At 47.9% G+C, this 15,674-nt stretch overlaps 1 protein-coding gene across 3 annotated transcripts in view; it reads right to left on the bottom strand.

Annotated features, from left to right (window-relative positions):
• The window catches only part of LOC140404390 (uncharacterized), a 135,875-nt gene that overhangs the window by 74,841 nt on the left and 45,360 nt on the right, over window positions 1–15,674 (bottom strand). For all 3 annotated transcript variants that reach the window (XM_072492841.1, XM_072492842.1, XM_072492843.1), the window contains 10 exons: window positions 14,522–14,647; window positions 13,419–13,523; window positions 12,253–12,441; window positions 9,618–9,856; window positions 7,181–7,388; window positions 5,164–5,240; window positions 1,694–1,790; window positions 1,526–1,593; window positions 1,310–1,373; window positions 310–450 (listed from right to left, as the gene is read on the bottom strand). In XM_072492841.1, the coding sequence (XP_072348942.1) occupies window positions 310–450; window positions 1,310–1,373; window positions 1,526–1,593; window positions 1,694–1,790; window positions 5,164–5,240; window positions 7,181–7,388; window positions 9,618–9,856; window positions 12,253–12,441; window positions 13,419–13,523; window positions 14,522–14,647 (1,314 nt within the window). The remainder of the gene's footprint in view (window positions 1–309; window positions 451–1,309; window positions 1,374–1,525; window positions 1,594–1,693; window positions 1,791–5,163; window positions 5,241–7,180; window positions 7,389–9,617; window positions 9,857–12,252; window positions 12,442–13,418; window positions 13,524–14,521; window positions 14,648–15,674) is intronic.

The following is a 15,674-nucleotide window of genomic DNA, read 5'->3' as shown; positions in this document are numbered from 1 at the left end:
CCCAGTAACCCCACCTAACCAAGGGGCAATTTAGCACGGCCAATCCACCTAACTTGCACATCTTTGGACTGTGGGAGAAAACCGGAGCACCCAGAGGAAATGCACACAGACACAGGGAGAACGTGCAGATTCCGCACAGGCTGGAATTGAACCCGGGTCCCTGGCGCTGTGGGGTAACAGTGCTAACCACTGTGCCACCATGCCGCCCTAATACTTTAATGAAAACTTCATTTACTTTGCATGATTGCTCTGCTGGCATTTCCCTGGGTACGGGCTCCGAGGATTCTCAAGGGCAGAGTGGGTACGTACCTGGCTTGACTGGTTCTGGAGCTGGGTGGTCCTTTTCAGATCGCAAACCTGATGTTGCAGCTTTTGGCTCCGAATCTTCTCAAGCTCCAGCTCTTGTTTGCAGGCGTGCAGCTCCACACGGGCGAGAGGTGTACTCTCCAACTGAAAACAGAGGGAGCTGTCAGGTTACACACACCAAATAGGCGAAGGAGTGGACCATTCAGCCCCTCGAACCTGTTCTACCATTCAGTGGGATTGTGGCTTATCTATGATTGAACTCATCTCGCCACCTTTGTACCAATAGCCTTCAATGTCTTTGGTTGACAAATATCTATCAATCTCACGTTTAGGATTAACAACTGATCAATTTGAATATTGCTGGAAAGAGGGGCATGTTTCCGAAGGTTTAAGCCTTGCAGTCATCAGGAAAAATCCAAGAATGCCAAATTTCAAACAATCACGGCAATTTATACTTCAGGAGAAAAGGATGCTGATTGGTTGGCATGTTGCCTCTGATTGGTCACGGCCAATGCAACAGGAAACTATAGGCTGCCCGAGCTGCGGCTAATTCAGGACAGATATGAAGCTTGATCATATTTCTTTTGTTTGCATGGAACGGGTCCGCGTGTACGAACCTATGTCGCTTCCAGCAAGTGTAAATGAGCCATGTTGTGAACTCAACTGACCATCTTAAATTGGTTGGTTCCGATGAAAGGTCATTTCGACGTGAAACGTCCCTGCTGAGTATTTCTCGCAATTTTTATTTTTATTTCAGATTTCCAGTGCCTGCGGTATTTTGTTCTTTTGCGTCGAGAAAGAAGTTGGGAAATCAATGTAATCAGGTACAGTCCTGAAAATATATTGTGGACAGATGTGCCCCTGCACACATGGGTATGGGCACTCATACCCGAGCCCAAGGACACACACGCACTCTCACCATTATAATGCGGAGTTATCACTGGGTCACATCGATAAGGACAATTATTCCAAACCGACTTGCGTTTTTCTTTCCACAGATTACCTTAAATTTCTTCAACTCCTTTTCCATCTCAACCTTCTCTTTCTCGAGTTCATGTATTCTGTCACTGCGTGAAAACAAGAGGAATTTGTAAATGTCTTCACTTCAACCCCTTGATTTTTCCACCAAGACCCCGCCCCCAACCCCCAACCCCTTCAATTCAAACTTCACAGCGAAAGGAGAGAGGGCGAATCGCCCATCGTGGATTCAGGAACTTACCGGCTCCGCTGGAGTTCAACGTGGAGATCGTCCAGCTTACCGGCGAAACTCGGAGAACCTTGCAGCGTCTGGCATGGGGCAGGGGGGGGTGAAAGGGAGACAGGCGATGAACCAGCGATCAGTCGAAATGGAAAGTTCGCTCAACGGGCTGCAGGCGGTGATACTTACCGACTCGCTGTTGATGTCTCTCTGGAGCTGGAGGAGGTGAATGATTCGCTCACTCTCCTCTTGCTGCTTTCTCGATTGCACCCTCTCCGCCGTCATTCTGAAACCAGGAGAGGAAGGTGACCAATCACAGCCCGGGTCGCACCAGCGCACCAGCTATCAAAAGGTCAAACTGATGGTGGCGCCAAGTCACCTCAGTTCCTGGACGTCCCCAAGTGCCCCCCAGCCAATCAGGGTGTTGTGTGTCGGGACACCACAGCCAATCAGGGTGTTATGTGTCGGGACACCACAGCCAATCAGGGTGTTATGTGTCGGGACACCGCAGCCAATCAGGGTGTTGTGTGTCGGGACACCACAGCCAATTATGTGCCTCCAACATTTCCTTTTCCCAGCTCTGGCTGCCTCTGCTTCAAGCTCAGGAATTCTCTCTCTAAAACTCTCCACACCCCTTTCTTCCCAAAAGATGCTCCTGAAAACCGACTTCATTGACCAAGCTTTTGTCTACCCGCCTTATGTCACTCGGTGTCAAACGTTTCTTTTTCTAAATTTAGAGCACCCAATTCATTTTTTCCAATTAAGGGGCAATTTAGCATGGCCAATCCACCTAGCCTGCACATCTTTGGGTTGTGGGGGTGAAACCCACGCAAACACGGGGAGAATGTGCAAACTCCACACGGACAGTGACCCAGAGCCGGGATCGAACCTGGGACCCCGGCGCCGTGAGGCAGCAGTGCTAACCAATGCGCCACCGTGTTGCCCTGAAACCTTTCTTTATAACGTCTCATCACGTTCAAAGTACTTTCCAAATAAACGTTTCGATGTACAGTTTTTAAGAAAGCCTTTCTTGGTGGTCACATCTTCTCAATTCTGGTGACATCTTCTAAATATTTCCTGCAATTTCTCCCTTTTTTATAATTGGGAAACAGGAACTCAAAGAATCCCTGCAGTGCAGAAGGAGGCCATTCGGCCTATCGAATCTGCAACGACCCTCTGAAAGAGCAATCCACCCAAGCCCACTTCTCCGCCCTATCCCAATAACCCTTTAACCTAACCTCCACATCCCTGGACACGAAAGAGCAATTTAGCATGGCCAATCCACTCAACCAGCACATCATGTCTCTCTTTGGATCGCATCCTGCAAGCATGGCCTGGCCCAAGGTTCAAAAGAAAATTCACACTAACTCCCCAATATTTGTATTCTATTCCAATAGAAATGAAACCCTGTCCACCATTTGGATTTTCACCCACCCTTCCAGCGACTTATATACCCATTTTCTCAAATTCCATTTAGTTCCTCGCCTTCCAAGGAAGTGGTCCCATCGAACCCAAAAAGGTGCCACCCTGCACCCCAATCCCGATATCGTTCACCACCGATTGCGGACCCTGAAGGGACATAGTGGTCTGTGTCGACGTGGACACCAGTCACCTCATTCAACAAAAAGGAAAGTCTTCACTGTGAGAAGATCTATGAAATAGTGGATGAGGAGTTAGAGCGGTGTGACGGTTCAATTGTAGACTGGTGCTCGAAGGAGGTGGTGGATGCTCGAGAGAACTGCAACGAGATACCAATAGAGAAAATCTGGGCGGCACGGTGACGCAGTGGCTAGCACTGCTGCCTCACGGCGCTGAGGATCCGGGTTCGATCCCGGCTCTGGGGCACTCTCCGTGTGGAGTTTGCACATTCTCCCCGTGTCTGCGTGGGTTTCGCCCTCACAACCCAAAGAGGTGCAGGCTAGGTGGATTGGCCACGCTAAATTGCCCCTTAATTGGAAAAAAAACAAATTGGGTGCTTACATTTTTTTTTAAAACACGAGAGAAAACTGATGGCAGTCAAAGCAATCAGATGCCCTGGAAATGGAATAAAATGTGTACACTGGCAGGGGACACATTTCCCATTAATTGGGTATTTGGGGGGAAAATATTTTCTTGAATGAAACAACAGACAAATAACGCAGCGATTTACTTTCAAACATCGAGCTGTTGATGATTTGACAATGTGGCCATTGCTCTATTGAACCCCATCAGCCTCATTTTACACAAACTTTGTTCCCATTCTTTTACCAAGTTAGAAATCAATTGATTCTAAACCTATTCAGACAGCTACCCTGAAAGGCCGAGTAGATTGCAATTCTGTTCACAAGGAAAGAGAAAGTAGAGGATGGTGAAGAACACGCGACCAACATACCAATTAGAAGTAGGCCACTCAGCCCCTCAAGCCTGCTCCACTATTCACGACCCCCGATAGCCTTCCAACCCCCTTGTTAGTCAAGAACAAAGAACAATACAGCACGGGAACAGGCCCTCCAAGCCTGTACCATCCTTGGCCAAAACCCTCAGCACTCCCTTGTGCCATATCCCTCTAGAACCATCCTATCCATGTGTTTGTCGAGATGCCTTTTGAACTCCGTAAATGTATCTGCTTCCACAACCTCCCCTGGCAATGCGTTCCAGGCACTCACCACCCTCTGCGTAAAAAACCTGCCTCGCACATCTCCTCTAAACTTTGCCCCACGGACCTTAAACCTATGCCCCCTCCTGACTGACCCTCCCCACCCTGGGAAAGAGTGCCTGCCCATCCATTCTATCCATGCCCCTCATAATCTTGTAGACCTCTATCAGGTCGCCCCTCAACCTCTGTCGTTCTAATGAAAACAGTCCGAGTCTATTCAGCCTCTCCGCATAGCTAACACCCTCCAGACCAGGCAACATCCTGGTAAACCTCCTCTGCATCCTCTCCAAAGCCTCCACATCCTTCTGGTCGTGTGGCGAGCAGAAATGTGCGCAATATTCCAAGGGCGGCCTTACCAAGGTTCTATACAACTGTAGCTGACTGCCTTAAAAAAGATTCTCGTTCTACCACCTTTTGAGGAAGAGAGTTTCGGATACTCACAGCCCTTAGAAAAAATAATTTCTCCTCATCCCTCTCTTAAATGACCCCTTATTTTTAAACAGTGACCCCCCCCAGCTCTGGATTCTCCTACAAGCGGCTTTTAAAATTATGAACAGGGTTTGATAGGGTAGACATGGAGAAAATGTCACTGCTTGTGGGGGAGTGCATAACTGAGGGCCATGAATATAAGATGGTCGCTTATAAACCCAATATGAAATTGGGGATAGTCTCTTTACCCAGGGAGGGCGAGGCTATGGAACCTGCTACAATATTGAGTTGAGGTGAGTCGCAGAGATGGCTTTAAGGGGGTGAGAGATAAACATACAAGGGAGAAAAAAATAGAAGGATATTCTGAGAGGACTTGTGCAGAATACAAACACAGATGAGCGGGACACTCTGTTTCAGAGCTGTAATTTATATGCGACTTGTCATGACCAAAATCATTATTAACGTTGCAGCAAAGTACTGTCAACAGTGATTTTAATAAAAACCTCTACAGGTCAGAGTTCTCGAAGCTATGCAACATCACTAACAAAGACAGAAGTGACATTTGAAAGCCTCTTCGTGACTGACGCAATTGTACCTGGTTAATGTGGCCCTCAGCTCCAACAGCTCTTCCAGGTCAGCCGCAAAACTCTCACAACCCCCCGACAGGTCAGCCTGCAAAGGAGTAAAGGTTCCATCTCAAAAAGAAAAAGCCGACAGTCGTCCGAAACAGGTCCTACCTCGCTTTTAACCCAAAACCTAAATGTTGAGGGTACAGCGGCGGGCTGGCAATGGGCCAGTAAATCTCGAGAATGTGAATTATAGATCCCGCTTTGGGAATTTGCCATTTGGAAATGAAACGTTGGTGACAGTAAACGCGACCGCGTAGCTGTCAGATAGACATTAAAAACCCAAAGTGGTTACCTTTAGGGACGGAAATCAGTCGATTCTGTTACTGTTGTTTTTTTCAATCCGGAAAGCGGTAGTTATGGATCTGGACTCAAAGACAAGGCTGGAGGAAATACGGTGAGCAAACTCTACCTTGTATTGAACATTATGCTAGCTATTTACAAGGTGCACTCTGCACGAGACTCAACATAGAACCATCGCTCTCCGTGCCCTGTTATCATGTGATCCTAAGTCAACAATGATGTAGACTACATATTTTACATTAACCCTTTATGCTACTTTACGTAGTACTGATTTCCTCCCTCCGGTTTAGCTCAGTTGACTGGACACCTGGTACGTGATGCAGAGCAAGGCCAACAGAGTGGGTTCGATTCCCGTACCTGGCTGAGGTTATTGATGAAGGCTCCGCCTTCTCAACCTTGCCCCTCACCTGAGGTGCGGTGATCCTCCGGTTAAATCGCCACCAGTCAGCTCTACCCCCTCAAAGGGGAACGCAGCCAGTGGTCATCTGGGACTGTGGTGACTTCACTTACTGTACTGACTAATGCTGATTTATATGTAACACAGCAATATGGTTGGCTCCTAAGCGCCCTTTGAAGTGGATGAGCATGTCACTCAGTTCGGAAGCAGACGGGTTTTAAAACGACAATCGATGATACTTCAAAATGTCACCATTACGGAGGCTAGTTTTCAATTCCAGATTTTATTAATCAAATTCTAATTCCACCAGTTGCCGTGGCGGGATTTGAACCCATATTCCCAGGTCATTAGCCTGGCCTTCTAGCTTACCAGCCCAGTGACATTATTGTTACACAGGTGAATAGCCATTTACCGAATTAGGCAGCAGATATTTCGATGATTCACAACTGTTTTATTGCGAAGCTGCAGTTCCACTAGTTTCCACTCTTCCCTTCTGGATCCTCTCCCTGTCCAAGGGCCTCCCCAACTGGGGAAATCTCCAATTCTTCAATTGAAGCAGTCTTTCAATGAACGTCACCCGCTCTCCATTCACTCTGAAGCAAGTCCTGGTTTACCCTTAAAGGCAGCTGCCTTTCTAGCACTGTGAATTATCATTATGGGCGGTAGAGTAGCACGGTGGTCAGCACCGTTGCTTCACAGCGCCAGGATCCCGTGTTCGATTCCCCGCTGGATCACTGTGTGGAGTCTGCACGTTCTCCCGGTGTCTGCGTGGGTTTCCTCCGGGTGCTCCGGTTTCCTCCCACAGGCCAAAGATGTGCGGGTTAGGTGAACTGGCCATGCTAAATTTCTCTTAGGGTAGGTGGGGTTACTCGGTTACGGGGATAGGGTGGAAGTGTGGGCTTCAGTAGGGTGCTCTTTCCAAGGGCCAGTGCAGACTCAATGGGCCGAATGGCCTCCTTCTGCACTGTAAATTCTATGATTCTATCATTCCGCCATCGTCTCCTCCCCCTGTTGTCATTGATAACCCAAAATAATTTTAACAATTGGTCTGATCAAAATCCTAACAGGATATCTGACTGAGGTCTGTATAACCGCAACACTTCAACATATTAATAAAACAGAACCTTACACAGCACATCAGTGAATTATGGTGGTTTAGTTGGTTGACCCCTATTGCACATGCCTCAGTATAGTGTCAGTACGATCGTTTTACCACTGAAACCGTTCAGGTAAACGTCTCCCCTGGACATAAGCCAACTGTTGCTCTCCCGGTAAAATGGCCATACCTTCTCATTCTTTCCCTGTGGTTTCACAGTCGCCAAGTGCAGTTCCTTTTCCTTGGCTTTCAGAGCCTCGGCAGTCTCTTGCCATTTCTCCTTCCAGTGTTGAGCTACTTGATGCTGCTCCAGAGTAATTGCAGCAAGTTCCTCGGCCTTCCTCTCCAACTCCGCCTCCAGGCACCCCCGGTGCTCCCTCAAGTCAGCTTCAGAGGCCCTGAGGAAAAGAAAAACCAGGGTGTGAATCGGAAAGGTTCAACACTGATGGACAGTCGCAATTATGGCGAGTGGCTGGTTAACAACCATTTATGGAGTGACAGAAAGAAGTAGACTTGTATTTACATCATACTTCGCATGTCTAACTGGGCATCCCAAAGTGCCGTTGTCATCATTCCTGTGAAGTAGGAAACAAGGAAGCCAATTTGCACACAGCAAGCTCCCAGAAGTAGCAATGTGATAAATGACCAGAGACTCTCTTTCTTTGTGACGTTGATTGAGTGATAAATATTGGGTCAGGACACGAGGGCCAACTTTCCTTCAAAATGGCGCCATGGGATCTGTCACCTCCACCTCGTCATGCGAGGGTCAGTTTAATGATCAGTTCATTTTAGAGTCAACGCATATCCTGTAACAGGAGACATATGAATGCTGTGTGCTTTGAGTGTAACAAAATAGCTAATGGGAAGGGCCAGCTTTGCCTGTAAAGGCAGCTAATTTTCAGTCCGGTCCCAAAACGCTTCTCTCTCCATGGACTCTGCACCAAGAGCAACAAGTAAAACCAAGTTGTTAACTTTATACATTGTCACGTGCGAGCACCTTTAAGAAATGGGTGTTTATCAGTGATGTCAGAGTGTGGGTGGAGCTGGGCGGTCTGTCAGCTTTTTACTTTCGTTTTAGGCTGTTTGCTGCAGGGTGTGTTTTAGTTTCGTTTTCAGAGTTGGATAGCTGCAGTCACAGCCAGAAGGTGTAGGAGTCTCTCTCTCTGTAATCTAAAGACTGTAAATCGATCCTTTGGTGATGTAAAACTAATAACTGCTCTCAGTAGTGACTTTAACCTGGTGTGCTTCTGTTTAAAGGTTTTTTTAAAAAGTCTTTTGGAAGTTAAAAGGCCTGCTTAAGGATTACTTGGTGTTGTATTCTTTGGGAGTTATATTTGAATTGATGGTTGCGAAGATGTTCACTGTATGTTTTAAAAAGGTTAACTTGAGTTCATAGAATAAACATTGTTTTGCTTTAAAAAATACTTTTCCATTTCTGCTGTCCCACACCTGTAGAGTGGGCCGTGTGCTCCCCATACCACAATCTATTAAAAGTTGTGGGTCAGATGAACTCCATGATACACTTTTGGGGTTCTCTAAACCCTGGCCCATAACAACATATATGAGTTTGCTTAATTGGAATGTAGAGGCAGATTTCAGGAAGCAAGTTAAGATGTTGTACCTGTTAACTGTAAAGCTATTTCTTTGTTGCTAATGTGCTTAATTCGGTGTTCAAATTAAAGTTTGTTTTAATATAAAAGCTGTCTACTGGTCAGTGTTGTCAGTCCTGTGGTGTAATAGCATTTATTCACACTTTTACCAAACGCAAATTGCTGGGTTCTAGTCCAGGATCTTAATCAAAATTGGGGTTCTGGTCTGGATCCATAACACATCAGCTGGAGTACTGTGTGCAATTCTGGTCACCAAATTATAGGAAGGATGTGATTGCACTGGATGTGGTGCAGAGGTGATTCACCAGGATGGTGCCTGGGGTGGAACATTTAAGTTATGAAGAGCGGTTGGATAGGCTTGGGTGGTTTTCGCTGGAGCAATGAAGACTGAGGGGCGACCTGATCGAGGTGGACGAGATTATGAGGGGCATGGACAGGGTGGATAGGGAGCAGCTGTTCCCCTTAGTTGAAGGGTCAGTCGCGAGGGGACTCAAGTTCAAGGTGAGGGGCAGGAAGCTTAGTGAGGATTTGAGGAAAAACATTTTTACCCAGAGGGTGGTGACGGTCTGGAACGCGCTGCCTGGGAGAGGGGTAGAGGCGGGTTGCCTCACATCCTTTAAAAAGTACCTGGATGAGCAATTGGCACATCACAACATTCAAGGCTACGGGCCAAGTGCTGGCAAGTGGGATTAGGCAGGCAGGTCAGGTGTTTTTCATGTGTGGGTGCAGACTCGAAGGGCCTCTTTGGCACTGTATTATTCTGTGATGGTGAACCAGATGCGGTTTTTAATTGAATTTTAATTCCGCCAGCTGCCGTGGTGGGATTTGAACCCGCGATCCCTGGGTCTCTGGATCACTATTCCTATAACATCACCGCTACTCCACCATCTCCCGTCTATAAAATGTTGTTGTTGTATGTGCTGGGAAGACAGACTCATTCTTCACACAATTTACTGGGAAAAATAGATGATTGCCATTGTCCGCACTGGATTTCCCCGACCAACGTCCCATATTTACCAGAGCTCCTTGCAGTTTTGCCTCAGAGCGAGAAGCTCGTCCTCATGCGCTTTGTCATCTGACTGCACGGCGGTCAGCAACATCTCTTTCTCGCTGACCAGCTGGCCACGCTCCGTTTCCAGAGCTTCGATCTGATTGCTGACGATCTTCTTCTCGGCCTGCAGCTGGTGGAGCTGGTCCTGGCACAGCTCCAATCGCCGGCGGGACTCGCCGAGCTCGGAGGTGAGCTTCTCGTTCACCTGGCAAGGGAAAGAGCACGGTGAGGTGGCGGCGGCCAGCGGTGCTCAGAATGCTGGATAAACGGGTGTCAGCTACGTAGAGGGAGGATTACAATACATTCCCATGGGATTTACAGCAGAGAAACAGGCCATTCAGCCCATCCGATTCCATGCTTGCGATTATGCTCCATGTGAACCTCCTCCCACCCACCTTCATCCAACCCCGCCAACATATCCTTCTAGTCCTTTCTCCCTCATGTGTTCCCACAGCTTCCCTGTAAATACACCCATCTCGGTCGTCTCAACCAATATGGCAGTACGTTCCATTTCCAGGTTAAGCAACTTTTCACTTGCACCGCCTTCAGTTTGGTCTCCTGTAGTCGCTGCTCCCAATGTGGTCTCCTCTACACTGGGGAGAGTGAACTCAGACAGGGTGACCACTTTTCGGAACACCTTCGATCAGCCTGCAGGCATGACCCCAACCTTCCTGTTGCTCGCCACTTTGACTCCGCACCTTCCTCTCCATGCCCACGTGTCAGCCTTTGGCCTGCTGCAACGCTCCAGTGAAGCCCAACGCTAACTGGAAGAGCAGCATTTCATCTTCCAAATTAGGCATGTCACAGCTCTCAGGACTCAACGTTTAGACGGTGACCTTTCTCCTCCATCTTTACCTTTATTTTATACTATCCCAAGCATTTTTTTTTGTTCCGATGCAACAAAAAAAAACTCCCCCACTGGGCCATCTGTCACTTGTTCTTGAGCTTTGCTACATCGTTGTTACAATCTCTCCCAGCTCCCACCAATCACTGCTCCAGTTGTCCCACCCCCTCTTATATATAATCATAATTTCTCTCTCTTTAGTTCTGAGGAAGAGTTAGAGGGCCTCAAAGCATTAACTCTGTTTTCTCGCCCTACAGATGTTAAGTGACTATCCGATATTTATGACACTTAGTTTTGTTTCCCCCGATCCGCTGGAGACCTGCCATTTCAGCCAGTTTTATAATTATGAAGACTTCTACCAAATCGCCCCTCACACTTCACTTTCCCAGAGAAAAGAACCCAGCCTGTTCAATCCATCCTAATATCTATAATCTCTCAGTCCTGCCTTGCAATGTTCCCCCAAATCTCATCCACATCATTCCTGTAATGTGGTGGCCGGAACTGTGCTCAGTCAATAGAAACCTAGAATAGAAACCTAGAATTCTTAAAGTGCAGGAGGCGGCCATTCGGCCCATCAAGCCTGCACCGACTCTCTGAAAGAGCGCCCTACTCATGCGCCCCCCCCCCCCCCCCCCCCCCCCCCGCCTGATCTCTGTAACCCCATAATCTTACCTCACCTGCACACATCCTTTGGACACTCAGGGGAAATTTAGCATGGCCGATCTACCTAACCTGCACATCTTTGGACTGTGAGAGGAAACCGGAGCACCCGGAGGAAACCCACGTCAACACAGTCACCCGAAGCCGGAATTGAACCCAAGTCCCTGCTGCTATGATCAGGGCAATAGATAGAGTAGACAGTCAGAGACTTTTTCCCCCAAGTGGAACAAACCATTACAAGGGGACATAAATTTAAGGTGAATGGTGGAAGATATAGGGGGGGGGGGGGGGGGGGGGGGGTGTCAGAGGTAGGTTTTTTACCCAGAGAGTAGTGGGGGCATGGAATGCACTGCCTGTGGAAGTAGTTGAGTCGGAAACATTAGGGACCTTCAAGCAGCTATTGGACAGGTACATGGATTACCATGGATTACGGTTAAATGATATAGTGTAGATTAATTTGTTCTTAAGGGCAGCACGGTAGCATTGTGGATAGCACAATTGCTTCACAGCTCCAGGGTCCCAGGTTCGATTCCGGCTTGGGTCACTGTCTGCGGAGTCTGCACATCCTCCCCGTGTGCGCGTGGGTTTCCTCCGGGTGCTCCGGTTTCCTCCCACAGTCCAAAGATGTGCAGGTTAGGTGGATTGGCCATGATAAATTGCCCTTAGTGTCCAAAATTGCCCTTAGTGTTGGGTGGAGGTGTTGACCTTGGGTGGAGTGCTCTTTCCAAGAGCAGGTGCAGACTCAATGGGCCGAATTGCCTCCTTCTGCACTGTAAATTCTATGATAATCTATGATTAATCTAGGACAAAGGTTCGGCACAACATCGTGGGCCGAAGGGCATGTTCTGTGCTGTATTTTTCTATGTTCTATGTTCTATGCTATGTGGCAGCAGTGCTAACCACCGTGCCAGACATTGCCCACATCAAATGTGGCCTAACCAAAGATTTGATGCAAGTTTAGAACTTCTCTGCTGTTCAGTTCTGTCCCTCTAATATTGAACCCTGGTGTTTTGGTTGACTTTTGTTTTTAAATGTATCATTATGAACCTGCATTGCTACATTCAATATTTATTTTTAATAAAGGACAGACGGCATACCTGTTTGACGGCTGCTAGTTTTTCCTTCAGTAAGACCTTCTCCTGGTCTTGTCTGTTGGCCTGAGATTTGGTGCTCACCAACTCCGTGTGGAGATCAGCGACCTGGTCATCGAAGCCTTCCCTCCCCCTCAGGGCTCGCTCCAACTCGAGGGTCAAGTGCTGAACCTGCTTGTGTAAATCCAGCTTCTCCTGTAACATGTGGGAAACCAACACTCGCTAAACCATTATGTCAACGTTTCTCCGACGTCACACCCTCCCCGCCTGATGTGTTGGGTCACTCAGCTGGTACCATGATGTGTTGGGTAGACTGGGTCGAGGTGAACTGCACTTGATGCAGTGTAGCGAGAGACAGACCTCCAACAGTTGATAAAATGCAACACGATTTTATTCAACATCCAAACTATTATACATGTTCAACTGTGGGTTGACACTATGCTGACTTGACTGGAGACCTGACACTAGCCTGACCAGACTAACCTAGCTACCACATGGTGTAGGCACTGGCTAGCTCACGAGCTCTGACTGTCTCAGAGGCTGGGTCCCGAGAGAGAGGGGGAAAACTGGTGCCCTTTGGCTTTATAGTGGTTGTGTCCTGTCTGGTGATTGGCTGCTCTGTTCTTTGTGCTTACTGGTCATCCTGTGTGTCAATCACTGCCTGTCTGCACTCCATTGTATACATAGATATATATTATGACACCGCCAACAAAATAATAGCAAGATTTTCAGGTGATCATTTCTTCTTTTTACTTCACATGTACTATTTTCTGGGGATATCATAGACACACTCAGCCATAATAATACCATGGGCAGCACAGTAGCATAGCGGTTAACACTAAGGCTTCACAGCGCCAGGGTCCCATGTTCGATTCCCGGCTTGGGTCACTGCGCGGAGTCTGCACGTTCTTCCCGTGTCTGCGTGGGTTTCCTCCGGGTGCTCCGGTTTCCTCCCACAAGTCCCAAAAGACATGCTATTGGGTAATTTGGATATTCTGAATTCTCCCTCAGTGTACCCGAACAGGCGCCGGAGTGTGGCGACTAGGGGATTTTTACAGTAACTTCATTGCAGCGTTAATGTAAGCCAAAATGGCCCAGTGGGTAGACTTTGACCTCCTTCTCTCTGATTAAATTATACTCCGTGGAAAAACATGTCCACAATAAAATTGTACCTGCAGGAACCGTTCTTTCTTTGTCGCAGCACTTGTTAGTTGTGTCCTCAGGTTGGCAACGCTCTCTTCCAGTCTCACCGATTTCGAGGAGAGCACATCCTTCTCCTGCAAGGACAGGTGGACGTTGTGCAGGTGAGATGGGGGCATAGCTTCCCACAATCATCCCCCCTCGGACAAACCCTTGGGCAATCGGATACCGCCCCCCCCCCAACCCGGCCCCCCCCCACCATCCCCCACCCTTCTATTTTCGAAAGGGCCATTGTGCTGCGTGGGGAGATGGAGGCTCGGACGTGAACAAGGACTCAGGTGAGTCTCCGGTCCTTCACCTCCCCCTGGGCTTTTCGAGCGGCAGAGCAAAGTTAGCGATCCCTTACCATTACCCGGCGAGCCCAAATGGAGAACAGGTTCCGTGGGGATGGAAGCAGCCGCGAGTGAAGAGGAAGAGAGCGAGACACTGCCCAAGCGTTCTGCAACTCGGCCCAGCCACTGGGACACTTTGACAGCCCTTAGAGCAGGCATTTTCAAAATGGGGGTCACGACCCACGGGCGGGTGGCGGGAGGGTCGCGGAAGCATCCGTTGCGGCATTCCCGATCATGGGAATTCAGGCGCAACGGCCGCTGCAACCGGCTTTAAGAATGCGGGCGCGCTGTGCATGCGTGCCCGCTCATCAGTGTGCATGCCCGGAGACCAGAGAGGTACACCGCCTCCTCCTGACATCAGCGCGCTGACCCAGAAGACTGTTTTAAAAATTCAATTCAGTCTTACTGCATCTGTCTTGAATATTCTCAATGGCTGAGTCTGCAGAACTCTCTTTGATAGTGAATTTTAGAGATTAAAAAGATTCACAATGCTTTGAGTTAAGTAATTCTTAAGGTCATTTCTCATTCTTCGCTACTCTAGACAACAGAATATAAGCCCACGCTCGCTTCTCGCATTAAAGGGAAGAGGAAATGGTGGGCCGCGAAGGTCGGCCGGCGTGGGTCGCGAAGGTCGGCCGGCGTGGGTCGCGAAGGATGGTCAGTTGGTAAAAACGGGTCCCAGGTTAAAAAATAGTTTGAAAAACACCGTCTTAGAGTAATACTTTGTCAATAAGTGTATTTACCAGACTGGCTTTGCTGTACTTGAGACGCAGCTCATTCACCTCATCGTGTAGGCCCGTCTGTACTCGCAAGGAATCGGTCAGCCTTTGATTGGCCTCATTGGTTTTCATGAGCACCGAATGTTGAACCTGAATGAAGGAAACTCGTAAGATAAATTGAGACAGTTCCATGGACAATCTGTGCTTTTATAGTTAAAGTACATGTCAATTGTGTAACATATTATATTATATTATATACAAAGCATATGAACAAGGAGTGGGAGGAGGCCATTCAGCCCCTCGAGCCTGCCCGCCAGTTAATAAGATTGTAGCTGATTTGATAGTAACCCCAGATCTGCATCCCGCCTACCCGCGATAACCAATCACCCCCATTCTTACCAAGAATCTATCCACCTCTACTATACAGAGACTCTGCTTCCACCACACTTTCAGTAAGAGTTTCAAAGACGTACAATCCTCAGGGAAAACAATTTCACGTCATCTCAGTTTTAAATGGGGGATCCCTTATTTTTAAACAGTGATCCCTAGTTCTAGATTCTCCCACAAGAGGAAGCATCCTTTCCACATCCATCTCCAAGCCTAACATCGGTAGTGGGGAAAATGCTTGAATCCATTATCAAGGACTTTATAGCGGAACATTTAGAAAGCAGTGGCAGGATCAGTCAGAGTCAGCATGGATTTATGAAGGGGAAATCATGCTTGACAAATCTGTTGGAATTCTTTGACGAGGTAACCAGTACAGTCGACAAGGGGGAGCCAGTCGATGTGGTATATTTGGACTTTTAGAAGGCGTTTGACAAAGTCCCGCATAAGAGATTATTGTGCAAAATTAAGGCGCATGGGATTGGGGGAAATGTATTGAGGTGGATAGAAAACTGGTTGGCGGAGAGGAAACAAAGAGTAGGGATTAATGGGTCCTTTTCAAATTGGCAGGCAGTAACTAGTGGGGTACCACAGGGATGGGTGCTAAGACCCCAGCTATTCACAATATATATTAATGATTTGGATGAGGGAACAAAATGTAACATCTCAAAGTTTGCAGATTAAACCAAATTAGGTGGAAGGGTGAATTGTGACGAGGATTCAGGGATCCTACAGCAAGATCTGGATTGGTTGGGCGAGTGGGCAAACCAATGGCAGATGCAGTATAATTTGG

The sequence above is a fragment of the Scyliorhinus torazame genome, chromosome 30 (genome assembly GCF_047496885.1).
Source record: "Scyliorhinus torazame isolate Kashiwa2021f chromosome 30, sScyTor2.1, whole genome shotgun sequence".
Lineage (NCBI taxonomy): Eukaryota > Metazoa > Chordata > Chondrichthyes > Carcharhiniformes > Scyliorhinidae > Scyliorhinus > Scyliorhinus torazame.
The sequence above is the reverse complement of the archived record's forward strand: the minus strand, read 5'-3'. Positions and strand labels throughout refer to the sequence as shown.